General features: G+C 40.2%; 1 protein-coding gene across 2 annotated transcripts; it reads right to left on the bottom strand.

Moving 5' to 3' along the window:
* Positions 1–817: 817 nt before the first annotated feature.
* Positions 818–11,850, bottom strand: LOC101732256 (protein shisa-like-1a). 2 transcript variants are annotated; one of them, XM_012959536.3, is made up of 4 exons: positions 11,188–11,850; positions 9,325–9,493; positions 3,970–4,183; positions 818–1,698 (listed from the first exon to the last, which is right to left on the bottom strand). In XM_012959536.3, the coding sequence occupies exons 2-4, from the start codon at positions 9,488–9,490 to the stop codon at positions 1,422–1,424; spliced, it is 657 nt and encodes a 218-aa protein (XP_012814990.2). In that variant the 5' UTR covers positions 9,491–9,493; positions 11,188–11,850; the 3' UTR covers positions 818–1,421. The 2 variants fall into 2 exon arrangements, with proteins under 2 accessions (XP_012814990.2, XP_031755078.1); XM_031899218.1 differs by lacking the exon at positions 11,188–11,850 and adding an exon at positions 9,929–10,683.
* Positions 11,851–23,304: the final 11,454 nt, after the last annotated feature.

Here is a 23,304-nt window from a genome sequence, read left to right as displayed (position 1 = left end):
GTCAACCCTCGTAGATCTTATGCCTTTTAGCCCCAACAGGATGGAAGTTCTAGTTCAATTTTGAAAACATTAACAATTGTTACCTAAAGTACGTTTTTTGTACTTTTCAAAACATTTTCCTTTGTGGGGCCTTTCTGCTACTGGCAAATGCCTTCTTTTCAGTACACTAAGGGGCTGATTTACTAATCCATGAATCCGAATTCCGAATGGGAAAAAATCGGATTGGAAATGAACATTTTGTGACTTTTTCGTATTTTTGGGTTTTTTCCGTCACCGGCGCGACTTTTTCGTAGCCGTTATGACTTGCGCGAATTGTCGCGACTTTTTCGTATTGAGCGCTCGTAAACGGCGGGCAAACCGACTTGATTTTTTTTCCGCATGATTTTGGAAGCCTCCCATAGGACTCAATGGCACTCTGCAGCTCCAACCTGGCCCAAGGAAAGTCTCCCATAGGGCTCAATGGCACTCTGCAGCTCCAACCCGGCCCAAGGAGAGCCTCCCATAGGGCTCAATGGCACTCTGCAGCTCCAACCCGGCCCAAGGAAAGTCTCCCATAGGGCTCAATGGCACTCTGCAGCTCCAACCTGGCCCAAGGAAAGTCTCCCATAGGGTTCAATGGCACTCTGCAGCTCCAACCTGGCCCAAGGAAAGTCTCCCATAGGGCTCAATGGCACTCTGCAGCTCCAACCTGGCCCAAGGAAAGTCACGATACTGAAGCTTGAATGAATCCGAAACTTCTGTACTCGGCGCGACAGTACGATTTCGCGCAAGTCGTAACGGCTATGAAAAAGTCGCGACGCCGACGAAAAAACCCCAAAATACCAATCATTACGAAAAAAAAACGCATTCGGATGCTTTCGATCCGTTCGTGGATTAGTAAATCGGCCCCTAAATATAGGGCCAGGGAATTATAGCCAGCTCTGGTTAATTATAAGTTCCTTTTACTAAGAGTTGTAGTTCTCCACAACTAGAGGAGCATAGATGAAGCCACCCTATTCTGAATTTCTAGTGTGGCGTTTATAATAAAGCTTATTTTTACAAATTATGTGATACATTTGCTTAAACATATCCCCATGTTCTTTAGCAGGTATTTTTAATAAAACATAAAAGTAAGGGTCTCAGATAACAGAGAGATGAAATATCAGCCTTCTAGATCATAAAGAGTTAATGAGATGAAAGCCCCCACCCCCTACCTGCCTCTCTCTACAAGTTATTATAATAGCATTTATACTCATCCGTTATCAAGCTCCTATTATCTACACATGTTCTGTGTTTTCTTTCTCCTATTTCCACCTTCTGATTGTCACATATCCTAAGTCTCTGTCTTTTCTAACAGATTCATATTTCAATATTTATCGGCAGCAGGCAAGTGGTGCTAGCCTCTGCCAGGCTTCCTTTGTTAATCCGCCCCCGCAATCTTCTTACACTCTGTCTTCTAAAGGTCTCTGATTATCACAGCTCACATCCTCTGCCAGCCTTTCCTTTGCTTCTATCCGCACACCTTTGTTACTGTGCCGAATGCTGCCCTGGGCGTTACTATGGAAAAGAGAGCGTACAAGGTGTTTTCCGATCCAAGTGTGACTCAGCATGTTGTAAAATATATTCTTGTTAATCCTGTAGTAATAGAGGAAATCCACTATCATCAGAGAAAGGATCAGGAGGCCATACACACCAATGCCAAGCAGGGGGAGAGGGCTCCTGTGAGATTAAGGGAAGATGTTATGTTCACAAAATGAATGGTTGCAGTTCCTAGGCTTCTATAGCCTGTATAGTACTACACTGGTATAAGTTCTGGGTTTGCTTCAGAATATAGTTTATATAAATACGCTACTGTGTAGCCACAGTGGCAGCAATTCAAGATTGAAAAAGGCAAAAAGGCACAGGTTTCTTGTACACCAATAAAATGTTGTTTCACGGAGCGAATCTGTTATCTGCTAAGTAACCTGTGCCATTTAGCAGTTTTGCTTATATTAACTATAGTAGGGTTTCTGAAGCAGACACACAACTTTTACCAGTGCAGGGCAGCAGTACATTATATTTTAATTGCTTTGATACAGTTTAATTTCTTGATGTTACTGTTCCTAACTAACCCCTAAAAACAAATATGGTACAAATGCCATATTATTATATAATGAACTTTCTGCACCAGCCTAAAGATTTAGAATATCTATAATAGTAATAATTCTGTGCACAGGGGAATCACCATGTTAGATTTTGTTAGGAATGTCAGTGACACGCACATGCTCAGTGTGCTCTCGGCAGCTGTTGCTTAGGGGTTGTTGTAAATAAGTAGAAAATGAGGTTCGCTTGACATAGAAGCTGATGCTGCCGGGCTGACTATTAATTTCTGATGCAGAATGCACTGGTTTCTGGTATTGTGAGTTGATCCCTAAGCTTAGTAACTTACAGCAGCAAAGAGCATGTGCAGCAGGGCCGTAACTAGGGGGAGGCAGATGAGGCACCTTCCTAGGGTGCAACAATGAGGGGGCACCAGGCAGGTACCTCTCCTGGCTACCCCTAGTCAGCACTTTCTTGTCATTGCCCCATTGCTTGTCATTGTGCGGTGGGGCAATGACTCCTTGTGATGGTATTGTGTGTGGCCCGCCCCGATGTGCAGTGAATCAGCAGAAAAGAAGACAGGGAGCTACTGGGGCTTTGGAGGCACTAATCTCCACTGATAAATGCCTGTGGTTGCTTTGGGCTGGTACCAGGGGTGCTGCTACCATGAGCCACCCTTGGTAACTTGTAAGAGCCAAAGATTCTTTTAGTGCAGAGCTCCCTGCACTGGTGTTGCAACCTCCCCTCGACATGAGCTGTAGCTTCTATCGGTAGGCATGGGAAGCGAGGGGGGCATTGGAAGACTTGCCTCAGAGCAAGAAGGGATGCAGAACTGCCCCAGCTGGTACAGAATTTAAAAAAAATAATGTGGAACATTTTTACCCTACTTATTAAGATTTATTTTTACTTTAAATCTATAAGTTATGTATTGCACTATTAGCGAAAGCAGTGACATATATTTAGCTAGAGTAATTAGGGGTTATAGTTGGTTGCTGCCAAAACATCAGGTTATGTATTGCGGAATGTAATAGTATGTAGGTTGCACAGAAGACATTTCTGCACCCAAAGCTAGTGACAAATGAGCTTTATGTATCATCATGCATAACCCATTAAAGTGATTTATTATGATCAATTATTAATTCTAAAATCAACAGATGTGGGTGGCTTTTCGTGCCTAGTTTAGCAAGGGTATATTAGGTATATGCTTCATTTGTTTTTTACAATAATCTATGCCACTAAAAGGCATTGTTTCACTGGCACATTTGGACAGTTTGTTTAACCTCAGCAGAGGAAGCAGTATGACTACACTTACACATATAAATAAATGCAAAATAATGCTCTGTGTGTAAAGATTAGCAACTAACTTGCTGCAGAATATAGAACTACAGCCCTGAATTCAAGGACCTGACTTCCACATTCCATAAATTCTACAGAGGTAGAATTGGCAATCATAAAAGAATGATGGCCTCTGAGCCCCCTGAAATCCAGCCCTGGTGGCCCATCTCAACATGCTCTGAGAATAAGTGAGACAAGTGCAAGAGGTGGCAGAAGCCCCAGAAACACCACTGTGTGGACCATTACTGGAAAAAAAAAATCACGATTGTCTAACGGGCACTACTTCTGCTTATCCTTTGATAGGCAACCCCTGTTACAGTGTACACAAAAGTGAACAGATGCTTTCATTTGTGAACATTTCCCAGTTTTTATCAAAATAAATTGTTTTTGTTGCAAATACATTTTCCTGATCCCCAGTAAACTTCAGTTTATTATGGATTCCATAATAACGCCCCCCCCCCTCCAGGGTTACAGGGTCTGCAGAGTTAATTTCCATTATGAATAATGGATAAAGGGTACATAGAAATACACTAATAAATAGAAAATAGAATGCACTAATATAAGAGATTAAAATACCTGTGTATATAGGTGGTTAGAAGCTCTGACAGGTTTACTTTCATTAGGGTTTCATATTCTTCTTGGCTGCAGCAGTATTTCAGGGTTCCATTTCCTGGCCAGCAGCAGTACATGTGTTCTGGAGCGTCACTAAGGCGGGGGCAATGAAATCCTGAGTGATAGAGGTCACCTTGTCCTGGGTAGCCCTCACAAGTGCGGACATTAATAGAGGATGCTGAAATATTGAAAAGGGACAGTCAGAATGAGCAAGTTCTAAGGTAAGGCTGAGATTTTGTGACTGATATTGTCTATGTTCTCTGCCTTCAAGCACAAGACATGTGTGTTGTCATAGCTGGCACCTGATTTGACCAAATAAAAGTAATGAATAATCTAATAATTTCTAATTTATTTCTCCAATATACACATTGCAAACAATACTTAGGGGCAGATTTATCAAAATGCGAGTTTAGAGCTTAATACATTAAAAACTCACCCATCTTCTATTCATTTCTGTGTGATTTTTAGAAGTGTATTTATCAATGGGTGAACGTTAGAGTTCACCATTTCATAAATACACTTCTAAAATTCGAATAGGAATAAATAGAACGTGGGTGAGTTTTTAAGAATTAAGCTCTAAACTCACATTTTGATAATCCTGCCCCTAAGTATACATTTTCAAATGGAAGGTATAGAAAATAACCTAGAACATGCTGACCTCAAATGTGTGCAGAAGAATTGAGACTTAATGAACATAAGCCTCACATTTGGCTTTTTGTTGGAGGGATACTTATAAAAATGTTGGATAGGCATGATCTTTAGCCTCTCAGAGAGCAGTGCATTAAAAACAGACATAATTCTGTACTGGGAATCGCTGCATCGGCTCAGGAATACTTCCCAATCCATTGTCTATGAGCAGTTGCATCCACACATGTAAGTTACAACTCTATCATGCAATGAAGCAACCATATATAAACATGATCCAGAAACAGCACCACCATCTCTAGGCCCAAGCTCATTTGAAATGGAGTGAGGCAAAGTGGAAAACTGTCTTGTGGTCTGACCAATCAAAATGTGAAGTTATTTTTAGAAATTGTGGATGCCACATCCTCCTGGCTAAAGAGAAGGACCAATAAGCTTGTTATCAGCACACAGTTAAACAGCCAACATCCATTACAGTATGGGGGTGCCTTAGTGCACATGGCAAGGGGAGCAAAATAGTATTAGCATGTAGAACACAAAGCACTCATGGTAATGGTGTAAGTTGGTGTTTCGGTCCTGCTTGATAAAGGTCCTCTGTGTAGGACCAAAAAGTCAACTTTCACAATTAAATTTTTGCACATAATTTAAGTTCCATGAGTGCTCTGTGTTCTACATGCTGATATTATTTTTTGCAGCAGCACCGGGCCCTTTTTTTGGGTGAGTGTGCTGCCTTTCAAACTCCATATACCGGTATATAATTTTCAGGGGAGGCCTTGTTATTTCAGCAATGCCAAACCGCATTCTGAATGTATTACAACAGGATAGCTCTGTAAAAGAGTCTGGGTGCTAAACTGGTGCCCTGCCTGCAGCCCAGACCTCACACCCATTAAAAACATTTGGCTCATTATGAAGTGAAAAATATGACCCTGGGGCGACATTTTACTTTCAGAACTATAACCCTCATCTAATTTTTTTGAAATGTGTTACTGGATTTCAAAATTAGCATATATTTTTTTTAAAAATCAATAAAAGGTTCTCAGTTGCAACAATTGACATGTTGTCTTTGTACTATTTGTAATTAAAAATAAGGTTTAAATGATTTGCAAATCATCCCAGTCTCTTTTTATTTATATTTTACCCAGTGTCGAATGTTTTTTGGAAATGAAGTTATGTGCACCCCTTCATTGTACAGCCCTGTCTAATATGTTGAAGCTTTATTAATACATGTTAATAATAATAATAATAATATAATAATGGATTTGCTTTGGTGTGGGCATGAAGGATTAGCAATTTGAAGCATTATATATAAATAATGTTCATATTGTGTGCTTTTGAGAGTTGTTCAGGAATATATATTTACTAAAGTTCCATTGATTGCTGTAGACTTTGTGAATGTTAGGGCCATGACAGACGGGGAGATTAGTCACCCGCGACAAATCTCCCTTGTCGCGGGCGACTAATCTCCCCAAAATGCCATCCCACCAGCTAGAATGTAAATCGGCGGATTTTCCCAAATCGCCATAGTTGCCTTGAGAGGAAACTTCAGCGATTTCGGCACCGCGTAAGCCGGTGGGATGGCATATCGGGGAGATTATTCGCCCACGACAAGGGAGATTTGTTGCGGGCGACTAATCCCCCCCGTCTGTCATGGCCCTAACATTCACAAAGTCTAAAATATTCCTGAACATATAGGTGACTAATCTCCCTGTCTGCCACGGCCCTTAGAACAAACAACAGATACAAACTGCAATAAAGACTAGAGGGCTACGGTAGCATGGAGAGCAGCAAAAGTGCAATGCTGCTAACAGAGATAACGGCAACACTTCATGCTACATTCTGGTGGGACAATGGGGGCAATTGCATTATGGGCAAGTATGGCACTTTGTGATAATTAAGCCCTTAGTACTGCAAAAAGTAGGTGAAATAAATCATTTTTTTATTTGGCCTTACTAGGAAATTCCCCTTTTTTTCTAAATATATGCAGTTGCAAAGAAATTAATGACTACAAATTATAAGGCAAGAGAATATGCACTGGTTGCTTATTTGTATGTAACAATTGTGACCATTATACTTGTGCTAAGCATTTTTCCCAAAAAGTAGCATATTCTTACTATAAATACTAGTCCATCACCTCAGTGACACTCCTCTTACTTCATTCCAGATGCATACTGCCTTCAAGTTCCAGCATCATACAATATATAAAATTGTCAAAGTCCCTCTGAAGGAATATAAGGTATTGTACACATGCAAGGGAGATTTAAAAAAAAAAAAAAAAAAAAGATCCTGTTCATCATTTAATACATCATAGACTGGAACTGTTTCTTGAATGGCTTAGACATGCTGTCCCCTCTTAAAACTAATTACTATATTTTTATTAACATGCTAGTTTAAAAGGACATTAGTTACTGGATATGCATTGATAATAAAGAACCCAAATAAACATGTTTTCTCCAGTTCATTCATTTAGCCCATTAGCATTCACCAAGCAAGATGTCCCTGATTTCAGTGGCACTCATAATAAGTCAGAGCAGACTGCACGCTACAAGGCATGTGGAATAAACACTGCAATTTCTAATTTACTTAGACACTGTTGTATAAAAATATCTTCAGAGTAATGAATCCAAGGAGTCTAATCACTTTATACATGCTAAAGACAAATGGCTATGTATTAGCAATCTCCATATAAACAAGACTTCATTTGATTATCAGACCTATTGCACCAGTCCTCCAATGAGAGATGTTTTTGGGAGTTTTGTTATGCTAATTTCTTTCTTATAATTCAGGAATACACAAACATACAGAAAGAGCACACTAAAGCAGTAATGCCAAAGAGTTATCTGTGCTGCATTTGACCAAGGTAAAGTTTCTTTGAATGGTTGCTCCCAAAGTTATTTTACCAGAGAACATAGCTTAGGGATGCCATTGGGGAGCAGACAGATGATACAGCTGTTATTTCTGGTGCCTGAAAATCTATATTTTGTATGGCTCTGTATATCAAAATGGGCACCAAATGTTACATCTGTACCCCAGAGCCAAAAGTTAAATCAGGATGGCCTGAGCATTACATAGACATAGTCAACGTTTGTGGTATTTTGCAGCACCTCAACTATGTTTTATGGTAATTCACTTTGACTGCAATCCTGTACATTTTAGATTTTGATCATTTTAGAATATACTTTGCCTATCCAAGAAGAGCAACATTTTTCAGACTCTGAGGGGAAGGGAATTTGGGCCTTCTGATCAATAGGTTGGCAATTTGTAGATACTGGCAAATGCCAAAGTGGCTGTTTTACAATGCCATAGACAATCACCATTAATGGGGCCTGTATGGGGCTGGTTGGGCCTCTGTGTACTTAAATTGCCAAGGCCTATTTTGAATCTCAGTCTGTAGTGTATATGTCAGTTGTAAGGTCAGAGTTTACTGATGGCAAGGAACAAGTGGAGCCTTATACTGTAATTTCCCCTTGCTTTAGAACAGGAGAGGGTTAAAACCCTGCCCAGACTGACAGTACAGCTGACAGAGTTCCTTAGGCAATTTACTAAGCTGTGCATGATTGGATGCATCCTTATGTAATCGAGCAGCATATGAATGCTCAAAGTCAATGAAAATCAACAGCAGAAAGCACCTTTCTGATGAGCTTAATAAAGCTCAAAGCATAACGCGTGCAGGATTTGCTGTGCTTCTGATTGGCTTTTCTTACTCACCTTGCCCTTGTACTTACCCAGCTCGGTTTAAAATCATATTCTATGGATTTTTTAATATTTCCAAACAATCCACTTGCCAGCAGTGCTTTATAAAGTATACAGTATTTCCTTCACTATACCTTGTGTACCAACTGGTAATGGGCTCTGGCAACTCATTTCTGGCATAGACATGTGTTTGTGTTGGTGTGCATTAATATTTTCATTCATGTGCGTATGAAAATATCTAGAAAAATAGAAGCTGCTGATTTGTTATATTAATCAATATCATAGGAAACATTTGCTACCCCATATTGTACAAAGCTACAAATCATTAGATGATATTGGGAGCTGCACTTCCCTGCATAACATAGTACTGCTTCTGCTTTATGTGACTAAATCAATATACATACATGAAACCAAAAAAAAATAAAAAAAAAAAAATTATATATATATATATATATATATATACATTTAAATATGTGTTTAATTCAATGATACAACTAGAATCCCAAGGTGACACAGTTACAAGTTGGAAATTCAGAAAACAGTCTAGGTAATCATAACTCTTGTAATGATCAAGTGAATACAGAGTGCCATTTTCAGCATTATCTATCAGAAGTGCAAACTCTAGTACTCTCTAGAGGTTATCAAACTACAATTCCCATCATGCCACTGACAGCTAAAGGCTGTGAGTTGAATGCTAGGAACTGTTGGACTCTAAGATGTTGTTACATGCAATAAACAAGTGTGCCCAAAAGGTTTTCACTTGTTACTAGTTGCTGCTGCAGTTCAGGGCATTCAGAAAAAAATAAGCATAAATATCACACACTTGGGCATCAGGCAATTAAGTCACAGCTTCTAAATGCAAAAGGTATAAAAATAAGGTGGAAGAGAGCCCCTTGGCTAGTATCTCCTAGTGTCCTTTAGGTGAATGCAGACCCCTGGAAATAAAGAGGTGGGATGAAAAAATGTGCCAATTAAGAAGTCAGATACCTTTCCAGAGATAAGTGAGGAGCTGCACGGCCAGCAGGAGCAGGTTCCCTGAATTCAGCCGCTTCATCTTCTCACCAGTTCTCTTCTCTGGACATTGTTTGCTGGAGCAGTGGGGTGGGAAGTCGGATACAAAGAAACCACAAGCACCATTATCTTTTGCATCCATTACCTGTGACAATAAACAGGGAGCAAATGCCATTAAGCCTTTACCACAGGAGCAAATTCATGTTATTCTCCCAGCCCAATTAGTTTCCCTTTTAAAAGAAATAGGCTTTTAAAAACACGTCTGGGGGCCTTTCTGTAGCAGTACTTCTAGCTACCTGATACTTTCCAAATCTGGCATTACAGTGCATGGCATGCTGGTATTTGATTGAGTAAAATAACCCCAAGGGGGTACTAATGAAACAAAACATTGTGTATGCAGCTGGGTGTATACATGTCTGATAGCTATCAAATAAATTCTGGAAATAGATTGTGCAAATGCCTCATTTACTGCTTGCCAGCTGAATGTTGCACAACAAACTGGCAATGAATGAGTTAAGTACTCTTAAAGCAGAAACAGCCTCCACTGCTACAGTACAATGTGCCCAGGTGCTGCACTTACCTGTACTGGGGAAAGGAAGAAATCGCTGTAAATCCATTCTGCTTAGGGAGATTCCCTGTAAAACATCCTGTGAGATGGCAGACTATCAAAACACAGCTCAGTTAGAGAGCTCAGACCATGGAAATGTTTGTGCTCACCATGGTCTTGACCTTGTGCCCCTTCTTCTCCCACACAACGCCAAAAAAAATCAAAGTCTGTTAAAGCCTTGCAGCCCCCGGGAAGGTAATTTATTAAAATGTATTCAAGTGAGGTTTGAAACTCTCACAGCTTTAATTAAGGAGGAACAGAGCAGTGGGAACGTCACAGGCTGCTTGAATTTCCAGCATCCCCTGCTTGCAATGAACTTGGGCAAATCCCTTCACTGCTTTCAAATCAGATTGCAAGCTCTTTGATCCTGGGACTCTGTATACTCGCCAAATATCTCAATGGATAAAAGTATGGTACTGATCAGGCACATTCAGTAAAGGTATTATTCATTTCTTCTCATTCCTATTTATTTACGATAAAGTACAGTATATAAAACATGTAAAACATTTTTAGCATATCTCCTGCCCGACTAAAATTGTTTAGAGGAATACAAGCAGAAGGCAAAATGACCCTAGTCATTAGTATGACATGTACATGTAACCAGATTATAGGTTGCTCGGATTCCTTGTAGGTAAAGTGACCTGTTCATACTAGGGTTAATACTGATCTCACCCGTAGGTCTATAAGAACTACTATAAAGAACAAATTATGGGAAAGTCAGACACTTTTTGTTTCTGTTTGTTTCCTTTTCTTAATATATTGTAAGCTTTTTGAGACACCAACCTCACAATTGTGTATTGAAACACTTAAAGCATAGATTTAGATTTTTTCAATCATATTTTTACTGTCTAACTTATAATAACTATACCCTTGTTTGTGTTTACGACTTGTAAAGCACTGTAAACAATTGTGTTAATTATATAAATAAATACATGCATATATACATAACTTTCTCATTCAGCTTTAGTCATCCATTCTGGGTTTACTGCATCCTGTTTGGCATGTAGCTGCCTATGGATTCTGCCTATGAGGCAATTAGTGTAAACAGCTTCATAGATAATAATAATGTATGTGATTTGTAGGACCATGAATTGGGGATGTTATTAATGTCACTTATTCAAAAATTAGAAATTAATTTGCTGATAAACCAAGGAACAGTTTAAGTTCCCAGGACTAAAAAAAGATGCAACCAGCCCATTCACTGTTACACACACCTGGTGCTCTGTACTCACCTTCTTCTGCAGAGGAGATGCCAGCTATCAGGTCCCCTGTTCCATTACCCTGTGTCAGTAGAACAGGCTTGTGATCCACACCACCCTCTTCCTTCTGGTTGCCAGGAACTTTGCAAAGTTGCCTTCCAGCTATTCCTTCAGCTTTGGTTACCATCCCAGTATCCAGCAAGGGACTTTAAAGTTACATGAGAGATAAAAAAAACAAATCTGTTGTCCTTAATTATCTGACACAGTTTTAGCGTCTCCTAATATAAATATAAGTCTTTAATATGGAGGGAAGCGTCCTCGCATCTGCATATGGAGTGCATTCAGCTGCTTTTCTTGTTTCTCTAGGGTACTGAGCTTAGCAGGAAAGTGCTGTGCACAATCTGAGTCACTGTGGGGACTTTCACACAGCCTCGGGTTCTCTGTTTAATATTTAGTTTCTATGGATATGTGTTCCTTCTGGTACACAGGGCACGCAGGCACATGATATAAGTTTGGTGTGTTTGTGTTCCTACTAATTCAATAACCGCATTTTAAAATGGATCTGGTTTCGTGATGTAATTGATGGTTTGTTTCCACTTGCCGGCATCCAGTCCCTGATAATTACTCCTCTGGGAGACATGGAGGTACTGTAAGTGCAATACAGGTTTCCATCAGTGCAAGAATACGTGCTCTCCATGGCAACGGAAGGGTTTGCAAAGTCTGCCTGGTCCTGATGCTGCACTTAGGCATGATTTTTTGGGAAATGGTTACAGGTATAAAAAATAAAGAGAATTGAAAGGCATGCTGTGAAATGCGGTTCACTGGTGCATTAGGAATAATCATAATAATACATGTAATACAAACGCTGTCATTGAAAGATACAAAAAAAAAGTGTTTTAGAAAAGAAATAATGGGATCATTTTATTTTAGGATGAGAAAAAAAGACTTTATAAAATTTATTACCAATCATAATCACTGTTATGGTGAAAGTAACTATACCTTTCCCAAATAGTCTCTCCTGTCCCTCAGTGGAACGCAACAATTTTTGCCTTTTTCGGATTTTGGGTAAAGAGGATGGAAATATTATTTCAATGTTTGTTACAAAACATAGGAAGCTTGCATATGGCAAATCACCTTGTAAACTATGTTTTCATTGTTCATTAAAATTCATTATTTAAATAGGAACAACTTCTCCACAGCTTACAGACAGCATGCAGGAATTACATAGCCCACAATGCATTGCAGGGAATTGTGGGATTTGGAAAATGCATGCTGAAGGCAGGCTGAGGACAGTTGACTACTGATAGATTTATTTGGGTTCCAAAGCAGTCAGCCAGATCAGCAGGAGAACAGGGGGCGGGGCTTGGGTAACTGTTCCAAAACATATTATTACATTAAAAATAATGAAAAGGTTGCATGTATGTATTTTTCAATTAATGTATATTGCAAAGTTGCTACTTTTAAAAAAGTTGTAAGTTGTGTTTGGGTGGAGTTTCCCTTTAGTTTAAAGGACAGAGAAGTAAAAAGTGTGCCAATTTGTTAGGGGCCCTCCTGAGATTACATTTTCTGGCCTTTTACCCTGGGCTGGTGCACCTCTTCTTTAAAAAACAAACTGCTCTGGGGTTGTGCCCTGCAGAGTATTGTGCTGCTACAGCTGCCGCGCTCCCAGGTCCCCTGCTGCCAAATAAAGGTGGGCACATAACCTGGACCTGTTCATTTTTTAAAAAAAGCATGGCAGATTATGGTAAAAAGTCAGATATTTTAGTTACAAAATTTTGCTAGGTAAATCTGCACTTTGCTGGGGGAAGGCAGAAGAGAGCCTCCTGATGTAATGCTCTAAATCAGTGATCCCCAACCAGTGGCTCGTGACCAACATGTTGCCCCCAAACCAGGTGGTTATTTTTGAATTCCTGACTTGGGGGCAAGTTTTGGTTGAATAAAAACAAGATTTACTACCAAATAAAGCCCCCTGTAAGCTGGTAGTGTGCACAGAGGCTGCCTAATAGCCAATCACAGCCCTTATTTGGCTCCTCCATGAACTGTTATGGTGCTTGTGTTGCTCTCCAAGTCTTTTTACATTTGACTGTGGCTCACGAGTAAGAAAGGTTGGGGACCCCTGACCTAAATGTTCACTAACTGGCTTACCGCAAAGTAATAAGGCCATTGCTTATTTGAATTATGTATACCCCATTGCTTAGGCCGACCTGTAAATCACGGCACATTGTTCCTCACGCAGCTAGCATGTCTCAGTGGAAATCTTAAAATCTCTGCAGCCCTGAGCAGTAGTGTAACTACCGTGGGGATGCGACTGCACGTGGGCCCATGGTGTGATCTTGGTGATGTCGGGTAGAGGGAGAGGTCTTTGTGGGCTGGGGGGGCGGGGTTGAGACCAGATGCCCATAGGGCTACACTTACATTGCTGCCAAGGGGGATACTGCAGGGAACGTTTAGTAACTCACTGTAATATTATTATTATTTATATAATGCCATCATTACATGCAGCAAAATACACAACCAAACAGTTAAAATCTTATTTATTGTGAATGCAAGTTTGTTTTTCTAAATTGAATAAAGTTGCATATCGAATGCTCGGTTATTTATTAATGTGGTAAACTCGTGTTATTAAAAAAAACTTAAATACCTCAAATTTTTTACTTTACAAACTCTAAACTTAAAGGAAATGAAACACTAAATGTTTTTAAGTAAAAAAGCTATTCTACCCACCACCAATAACTGGTCGAGCCAGCCAACTTGATCGAGCCTAGCCTTCCTTCTGTATAGGAAGTGGATGCAGCTCCTTCCTTCGCCGTTTCACCGTAGTTCAATTGACAGGAAGCAAAGTTTTAGCAGGTATTTTCTATTAAAACATTTAAAATACAAAGTGGTTTGCAGGATAGGGCAGTTATTGGGGCAGGGTAGAATAGCTTTTTTACTTAAAAAATGTTAGTGTTACTTTTCCTTTAAATATCTCGAATTGAAAATATGGCTGAACTTTGGCTAGGACAACTTACCTTGACTTCTATAGAAACTTGCAAGCTTTAGATGGCGGATTTTTACATTTAATAAATACCAGACATTGGAGTTTTTGATCCGTAACTTTACAGGGTTTTTTAATGCAAAAAACTTGAATCGTGAAAACAAATTAAACTCGACTGTTGATCAATCTCCCCCTTAGTATATACTAACAATTCTCAGTTACAATGGGATATTGTTGGGAGACAGTAGGGGGAGGGCCCTGCTTCAGAGAGCTGGCATATTAAGAGGGAGGGGAAGTTCAATTCAGCATGAGCTGCTGCTCCACAAATTTCTTATGCTTTCATTAGCCCAAGATTAACAATACCCAGAGATTGGAAACTAGAGCTGGGCATAAATATATCTGGAAACTGCTGCCCATATAATCTATTGCATTGTCATGCACTGCAAATACCAATAATACTTTTAGCAGAGGACATTGCAGCTGAACAGCCATAAAAGGGCAGATCCATTCATAACCGAACACAGTTCTCTGTATGCATAATACGTGTGTGCACATCTATCCGTCTGTCTATATATGTCTATATCTATCCGTCTGTCTATATGTGCTTGTGGGACTCACAACAGGAACCACAGGGGTGCCCATTTCAAAATACAAACAAAAAAATGTTATAAAATTAGCCCTACTCTCCCTACTCTGGATTACCAGCAAAGATACATCCAAATATTGGGGTCACCCCTGTACTCACCCGTCTTCAGGGGTTGCACAGCCTTCCTTGCTTTACTTTCTCAGTCAGGCTCTTATTTAGTTGTACCTCTGCTTCCTCTTTGCAGACAGTAACTCTAGCCCTAAGGGAGCTCCTTCCGTCACTCTCCAGCTCCCAACAGTATAAAGATTTTCCCACAGGGGAGAAATACATGGTAAAACTCACCTTTTGTTTGGACTTTCACTATATTATATACTATATGTAGAGAGATGTATGTAGAGAGAGTGTGTATCCACATCTGGTGTTGGACAGAGCTCAGAGGGAGACAACCTTGTATCTCTTTGTTACTCAATAAGGTGTCACAAAGGAGTCAGGTTGCCACTGTATTGCAGAGGCATTGAGGACATTGGGCTTACCCAGAGGAAGAGAGTTTAGGCAACCACTCTAGTGTTTTATACACGGGCCAAACATAGGGGAGTCAGGGCAGATTGTTAAAGTTAATCAGGTGTAGGTCTATAGCAGTGATCCCCAAGCAGTGGCTCGGGGGCAACATGTTGCTCACCAACCCCTTGGATGTTGCTCTCAGTGCCCCCAAACCAGGTAGTTATTTTTGAATTCCTGAGTTGGTGACAAGTTTTGGTTGAATAAAAACAAGATTTATTACAAAATAAAGCCCCCTGTAAGCTGATAGTGTGCATAGAGGCTGCCTAATAGCCAATCTTAGCCCTTATTTGGCTCCTCCATGAACTTTTATGGTGCTTGTGTTGCTCTCCAAGTCTTTTTACATTTTGACTGTGGCTCATGGGTAAGAAAGGTTGGGGATCCCTGGTCTATAGGGATATTTGTCTTTAATGCAATCAGTGTTGCTGCGAGATTACCTTTCTCTGACCCCAAGCAACATGGCATCAGTACTGCTTTGTACCTCTTTTCAGTTTAGATTTATACATAAGGCATAGAACAGACAATCCATCCTAAACCATTAATAGAATGTGGCCATGTTTATCCTGGTGGGATCTCAAAAGATCCTGAAAATCCACCCCACAATCTAACTGTTTTCAAACCATATGTATCAGACAGAATAGGCACACAGTCCTTTATAGTCCCGCACCCCCAGTACCCACCAAATCTACAGTCTATGCCCCTGGAAGCAGGCCAGGGACTTGCTGGAACAAAGGTAGAATGCTGGTTTTGCATTATCAATCATTACAGTTTAATTAAACATCTCTCAAACATGATGCGTCCTTGTTTATTCAGCAAGGGAAGCCCATACACAACTGCACTGTGTGCAAAATCCATAAATCATCAGTTTAAGGCCCCCACGGAAACATTAACCTGTTCACTGCCCATTGCCATATTCCTTTATAATAAACTCCATATGTAAAGCTTGAATGTAAGCTTGAGTGGCAGGATACCAGAGTGAATAGTATCGTTTTGGAGGGTGGATTAAAGTGGATAAAGTCCTTCAATTAATATTCATACTAATGCTAGATTTTTTTTAACCACAGTACTATTTTTCTAGGAAAATGATAAGGCTGCTACCATCTGCTGGAGACTGTCACTTAGGGCTATGCGGTAACTTTTCAGTTTCAATCCCCCCGTTTCCTGACAGATTGGATAAAAGAATACTAACTCACAGCACCTGTCATTAGGCTGCAGAATGGAGGTTCTATCTATAATGACAGCAAAGAGCCTGAATGCAAGGCTGGCCCTGACTGGAGAAGAAATAGCATTCTCCTACAAAGAATAAAAATGCAATGTTTTTAGAACATTGTTCAATCATTGTCTATTTCCTCCTTGATTTTTTACAATATTGCTGCTATGCTGTAATGAGCATGTTTAACAGAACTGAAAGCAAGGCTAGCTGTAATTTGTTGCCATTACAGGGCACAGAGAGTACAATAGCACTAGGCCCCATCACTTTATTTTTAAGATGAGTGCGTCCCATCCAGTAACACATTACCCCCTTGAGTACAAACACTTGTGTGCACATTTATCATAAGCTGAATGTCGCTCTTGCAAATTGCCCAAGTTTTTGCCACTTACAATTCAGGTTTTTTAAGAGCCTATTTCATCAAAACATTAAGAATTCATATTTACTTTGGGTCAGTTGTTGCTATCCAGCATCTGATTCCCCCCCACCCCCCCCCCGAAACCATGTACAAAACACCTGCAATGGTCTAGTGGCTCAGCACCATGCCTATCTGAATTTTACCTGGACCCAATCAAATGCCTTTTTACCACAGAGATGCACTACTTAACCCAGATCATGACAGGAAAGAATTCTGTATGTTCATCAACCGCACAGGGTCAGAATGTATGTCAGAAATTCACCCATGAGTTATTACCCATGGCTTGGTAAGAACTGCAAACAGTAGCAGTGACCAGAGACCTTCTCAGTGTCACATACACCAAGATAATTTAACCAAACCCCTTCCAAAATCAAGCTCCATTTACAGAGCACTTGCAGCAGAGGATTTAAATGCAGTCTGTCTTGCACCAAATCAGAACCATGGGCACAACTCTGCCAGCATTTGTTATGTACAGAACTCCATAACACCTTACAGCTGTTGGGTTCTCCCTAACTTGTACGGCTGAATGATGCACAAGCCACAGCACAACCAATTGGATGCCCACATATTGCCTCTAGCCTACCCTTTGTGAACACAGTGCTGCTCAGTTTTTTCTTTCCAGCTGCCAGCTGGAGCCTTACCAAGGCAATCAATGGCACCGCACATTTCAGCACATTTTTTGTGTTTGATTTGTGCACCCTGGATGGGTATCATAGTCCTTTGGGCTTGACCCCAGGCCAAGACTTACGCAGACTCCCCCTAGCTGCAAGGAGAAGGGGAGTCCAGGGACCTGGTAGGTCTCACCCTAGCTTCGGCGAAGGTGGATCTACCCACCCATGATGTTCGTTGGCTGGTGCCTTGGACACATGAGCATCGGAGCCCATACCTTCGGGTAGGTCTCACTGGCTATGATTCTATATCATCTCTGTATTTATTGGGGCAGTGTATGTCTATGTTTGGTGCAAAGTGTAAAAATATATGGCCACTGATTGTTAACATTTGTGCCACTTTTTTATCAGCACAAGAATGCATTTTAAAAAAAGACAAGCAACTAACTTTAGTCATACAATAAGGCCAGAGAAACAACAGATGTAGAGCATTTCTGTGCTGTTGCAGATTAGGGGGTCATAAAAATGAGTGGCTCGTGAGTTACAATTTGCTCACCACCTCCTTTGACGTTGCTCCCAGTGGCCTCAAATAGGTGTCATTTTTAAATTTCTGGCTTTGAGACAAGTTTTGGAAGCACAGAGATGCAGTTTTACACCAAGCAGAGCCTACTGAAGGCTTTTGTCCTCCCTGTGTGTAATTTTGTATTTTGTAAGATTGTACAGTGCTGTGTACCCTTGTGGTGCTTTATAAATAAAGTTGTACGTACGTACATACAAGGCAAGCAGTCCATATGGGGCTACCAAATAGCCAATATTTATTATTTGGCATCCCCAAGAACTCTTTTAATGCTTGTGTGGCACACTAAAACTTGTTGTTGTTTTACAAAAAGAAGTAAAGAAGGTTTGAGATCCTTGACTTATAGGAATGAATTTTATCCTAATGATCTACAGCCTTTTAGGTAACCAGTTTAGAATATCTGCCTAACTGCATTAGTATTTCTTAGGAATATCTTTTTATTTAGCAAATAAATATTTTGAAACCAAGTAAAGAGGCAAACATCTGGGGTGATGTCAGTTTGTATTTATGATGATCTGTAGCAAGAGAGGCAATATAATATTTACACCATAATGCAAAATTTTTCCTTTAAGTGTGTTCTTATTTTTATCACCTATCCATGTCCATTATATATATGAAAAAGGAGGGAATCGTGGAATAAAAAAAATTCAAATGGGGGGCCGGTAGAATACTGACATGAATACACAAGAACTTTTTGTGCCCCCCATAAAATTGATACAGAAATGTCACTATTCTGTTCTCCTTTATAAAGAAGGGAATTCGCCTCTGTAGAACACGCTCCAGAGAAGACAGAATCCAAATCAGCAGCAAGTGTAAAGTCCAGATATGTTTTTTAAAAAAAGACATTAAATAAATAATGTTAGAAAGCATTGTCATCATAAATAGTTTCTGCTCATCCTATGATGCACCATCTAGGAATTTAACCCTTTTTTGATAAGGGGCCAGCAGCTGGTGAACCACTGAGCACTGATACACTGGAGACAGATCCTTTACGCTTGTGCCAAGTACCTCCCCAGGCTTTTCCAGTGCTAGATATGTTCAGAGATTGAGGCCAACCCTTTCATCCTGCATAAGAACATGTACTGACTGAATGGCCGGCTACTAGTCCTTTTGTTGTGCTCTGGGAACTCTTGCCCCTTTTAGTGGGGTTAGCTAAAGCGCAGGCGGTAAGTAGATATCTCCATTGGGTCCATGCTGACTGTGGGATTACTGTTGTTGGAAGGGAAGGCAAGGGAATACATCAGTGTCAGGGAGGTCGGCTGCACTGTCCCAATGTCCAACCCCAGAAAGAGGCTTCCAAGAGAGAGCTGGGAACAGAAGAATTACAAGCAGTCAATTAAGAGGACTATTCATTAAGGGCAGGGGTACACAATGCCATCCCAACGTCTAGAATGTAAATCGATGGTGGGATGGCATACGCGTCGCTGCGAAGTCCCACAGTCACCCAAAGTTGTCTCCCCGTGTACCCCTGCCCTAATAGTATTCTAAAGTATATCTAAAGGAGTCTGCTGTAGAAAAAATGTAGATAAGAGATCACTAAGGAGTGCTTAGTCCAGTCACTGTATATATCCTTAGGGGAGGAATATCAGAGAATATCAAATAATATCTGAGTGCTGCCTATAATCGTTTGGACTTATATCAATGGCTAAACCTCTCCGCCTGCATTAACATTTTGTAGGGAACGCAGATAAAAGAAATATCTCCATGTAGGGATGCAGTCTAAAGCTTGGTCTGTCTGGCAAGAATAACATTCAAAGCACTTGTGCTTCACAGAACATCATATACTGATGACTGAAAGGAAGACTTATTCCCCCCCACCCCATAAGCATGGTAGTATCCCATGACTACAACTGATTAAAACATATATTATCCGATGACCCATCAGGCCATAGTAATGTCTAAATACCTTTCCCTGACTTGTAGTGCAGTTGAACCCAAGATTCTTTGCCTCAAGTCCACAGTCAAAGCCTTTTCTGTGTAAGATCAAAGCCATGTCTGGTGAAGGTAACCCATCATCCTATGGGACAAAAACATTGCAAATAAGTTCATTTCACTGGCAAGTTTGCTTTGCTACACACAGTACAACAGGGATGGACACACACACATACATATACATACATACATACACACAATTGTGAAGTACATAGATCTCAGAACCAAGGCTTCTCTCACCTCAGCTTGTAGTGTTCTCAAGTTGAGAATATGGAAGTCACAAGGCAGAGTGGCCGAAAGAGGTTGGAATGATTTCAGTGCAGGGCTTTTTTCATTGCTCACTGCCATTACAAGGGGGTCATGGTTCAAGTGCATAGAGGTCATGTGACTTAGCAGAGATGGGAAACTGACCGGCTGGTTTCCTTGACTCTAAAACAAGAAATCATGTTGTATTAAATCTGGTTCATCTTTCTATACTAACAAAAATACATTAAACCTGTTATTTTCTATACTGTAAAACTTCTGTGGACACAATGTCAAATACCAATGTTAATAAAACTTTCACTGTTAATAAAGCTTTGTGCAAGTTTTTGTTTATGACAAGTGTTCACTGGGGTGGATAATTTCTAATATAATTTCTAATATTATTACAACATTCTGGTTAATCACATTTTTCAGTGGGAGTGTAACCATTGTTCTGTTTGTTGCTATCTGATGTGGTTTTGTAGCACTAGGAAGTGTTGTGAAAAAAATGCAGGTTAGGCTATGTACCCCATAGAGAAGAAACAGAAAGAAAGTGTTATTTTTCCTAATTTTAAGCCACATTAATAATGTCTGCAAAGCAACCTACCTACAAAGCATCTACAAAGCCACAAGCTACAGCACACACATCTAGTAAGACTACAGGAGCCCCTTATAAAAATAAATTACCTCTTGATTGCTGCTCCTGGTGATGTAAAATGCCAGTTCTCTAAACCTGGAGACCATTTTAGAAAGGAAGCTGGCATACTGGGTAGCAGGGTTATGGGAATAATGAAATGGGAGAGGAGGTAAATGAGGGAAGAGGTGATTTGTAAAGTCAGTGATGAGTCAGATATAAACTGCTAATGCATGGTTAGTTCAGCAATGTCAGAAGCAAGACTCACAGCACGCAATCCACTACAGCAAATGGGTCATGAGTTTGATTTCTTAAGGTGGGTATGCCTGGGCATGAAAGGCAAGTGATCAAGTGAGCACATATGCTACAGGAATAATAGAGAAATGGATAAATGGAGACATACACAGTTGTTGCAAGTGTCAGGAACATGGCAGATGAGGAGGATTTCAGCGGAATATGCACTACAAGTCTAGATACTTGTTAGCAGTTTTACAGCCAGAAAGTAATACTGGCCAAGCAGGTTAAAAACATGACCTGTAGATATGGCTTGCACATTGAAATGGTCATGTACACATAACTGTGCTGCAATAATAAATTAGCCCCCTTCTCTCACTCTTCAGATTCTGGATTTTAGGGGAATTAATGCCCAAAGCATTAAGCTAGAAATGCTACACCTCATCTTTTGGGCATCTGTGCCAGCCCAAGGTCCCCACAGTTCTCAGCATCACCCTATCTACATTGCTGCAGATTTAAAGAACACACTGTGGCTGCTGTCAGTTTCCAGAGCTTAGGAGCCAGCACACAATGTATTATATATAATGTTTTGATGATTTCTACCAGAAGCCTAGAGCACACAGAACGGTGCCTGACAAGATCAGAAGATGGGGGCGGCTGTAGACTACTTTGAAGGCCTGGATCATTACTGTTATAGAGCTGCTGAATCTCTCAGCTGGTACAGTAAGCACAGAATCCTCAGCTACCAATTGGCTGCATCTCAGAGAGAGTTACAGTTTGATCACCTTGGCATATGCTATGTAGAAGTGACAGTCTCCTCTATCCTTTGTGTGCCATACACAAGTCTGTGGCAGAATAATGGGCACCTTTGCCTAACTGGGAAGGGACCAACACTCACCTTATTTCCTGCTGATCTCTTCTCCATCTGGATACGGAAACGGCTGCACAAGCGCTTGTTGTCCTTAAGCCCCTGGCCCAGACCTCTGTTATCATCTTGCATTAAGCGACGGTCAAGAATGACTTCCAGCTCTCCTATATGACAAAGTAATATGAGCTAATCGGAGTCCCCTGCTTTAATGTGTTTAATGTTAATTATATAATCAGTAAGGAAGGAGGTTTCATCCTTAAATGGTAAAAAAAAGATTAGAGGGAGAGATGTGAAACTGTTAAATTCTCTTCAAGAGCAGTATTGCACTGGGGTGTCTGGGGCCCACCGGGGCTGTTACCTCAGGGGCCCCCCACTCCAGTCAATTTATACCATGAAATTTCACCCAGAAGTCTAGCAGGCATCTATATTTGAATTTCATGGATTTTTAGGGCAAGATAAATAAATATATCAAAGACTTTTATTTTACATTTAATAAATCCAGCTGCTAGGGTAGTTATAGCATAGTATATAAAAGACTTGGAAAAGACTTGGAAAGTGGACCCCCATTCACAAATTAATCTTATTGGGGCTTAACCAAGTTCATTTATTGAGCAGGATTTACAAAGCTACTGCATATATGGAATAAAGTCAGAGCCATTTACCATTTTTGAGGCTGGAAACCCCCAAGGCCTGTGCTGTGTGCAGGGTTAGTCTGTTCTGTTCATCCTGGATATATGCCATCGTAGGCATTGGGTAAAAATTTGCTTGAAGCGGCAGCTTCTTAAAGAACCTTCTTGGTTGAACCTGCATAAAACATGAATATTAAATAGCAATTATAGTCAGTAGTTTTATACAGTCATTCGATGCAAAAAGTGTTGTCCCACTGGAGATAAATTACTTGAAGACAATTAAGAATTCTACATTAATAGGATTTTGACAGATTGTGTGGTATATGGCAATATTGGCATAGAAAAATAAATTACATCATAACTATAAAAAAACATGAAAGAGTAAATTTGTGACTTAAAAGTAGGAAGCATGGGAGAAATACTAAGTGAGAAAGTAGAGGTCCATATCATTTCATAGAACATGTAGGTTTCCCTGTAAAGAATGAGAATGTGTTAAAAGCAGAATGAGCCATTAAATGGAGGACATTAGTGCCTTCTTCCTTAAAGGGGTGGTTCAACTTTTCTGTCTCAAAAAGTGTTTGTTTCACTTTTAAAACAGGGAAGGGAAAAAAAAAAGCAGTACAACGGAACAGTGATGTGAGGCACAGCATAATTCATAATACTCAGGAGATGTAAC

The sequence above is a fragment of the Xenopus tropicalis genome, chromosome 3 (genome assembly GCF_000004195.4).
Source record: "Xenopus tropicalis strain Nigerian chromosome 3, UCB_Xtro_10.0, whole genome shotgun sequence".
NCBI classification, from domain to species: Eukaryota; Metazoa; Chordata; class Amphibia; order Anura; family Pipidae; genus Xenopus; species Xenopus tropicalis.
This window is presented reverse-complemented; position numbering and strand designations above follow the sequence as displayed.

Bases quoted from the DNA above. Each gene is read 5' to 3' on its own strand.
- LOC101732256 (XM_012959536.3), bottom strand. From the start codon at position 9,490: ATGGATGCAAAAGATAATGGTGCTTGTGGTTTCTTTGTATCCGACTTC. The intron at 4,184-9,324 runs GTATCTGACTTC...TCAATATTTCAG, and splicing joins CCTCACTTATCTCTGGAAAG to CATCCTCTATTAATGTCCGC. The intron at 1,699-3,969 runs GTATTTTAATCT...TTAATCTCACAG, and splicing joins CTAACCACCTATATACACAG to GAGCCCTCTCCCCCTGCTTG.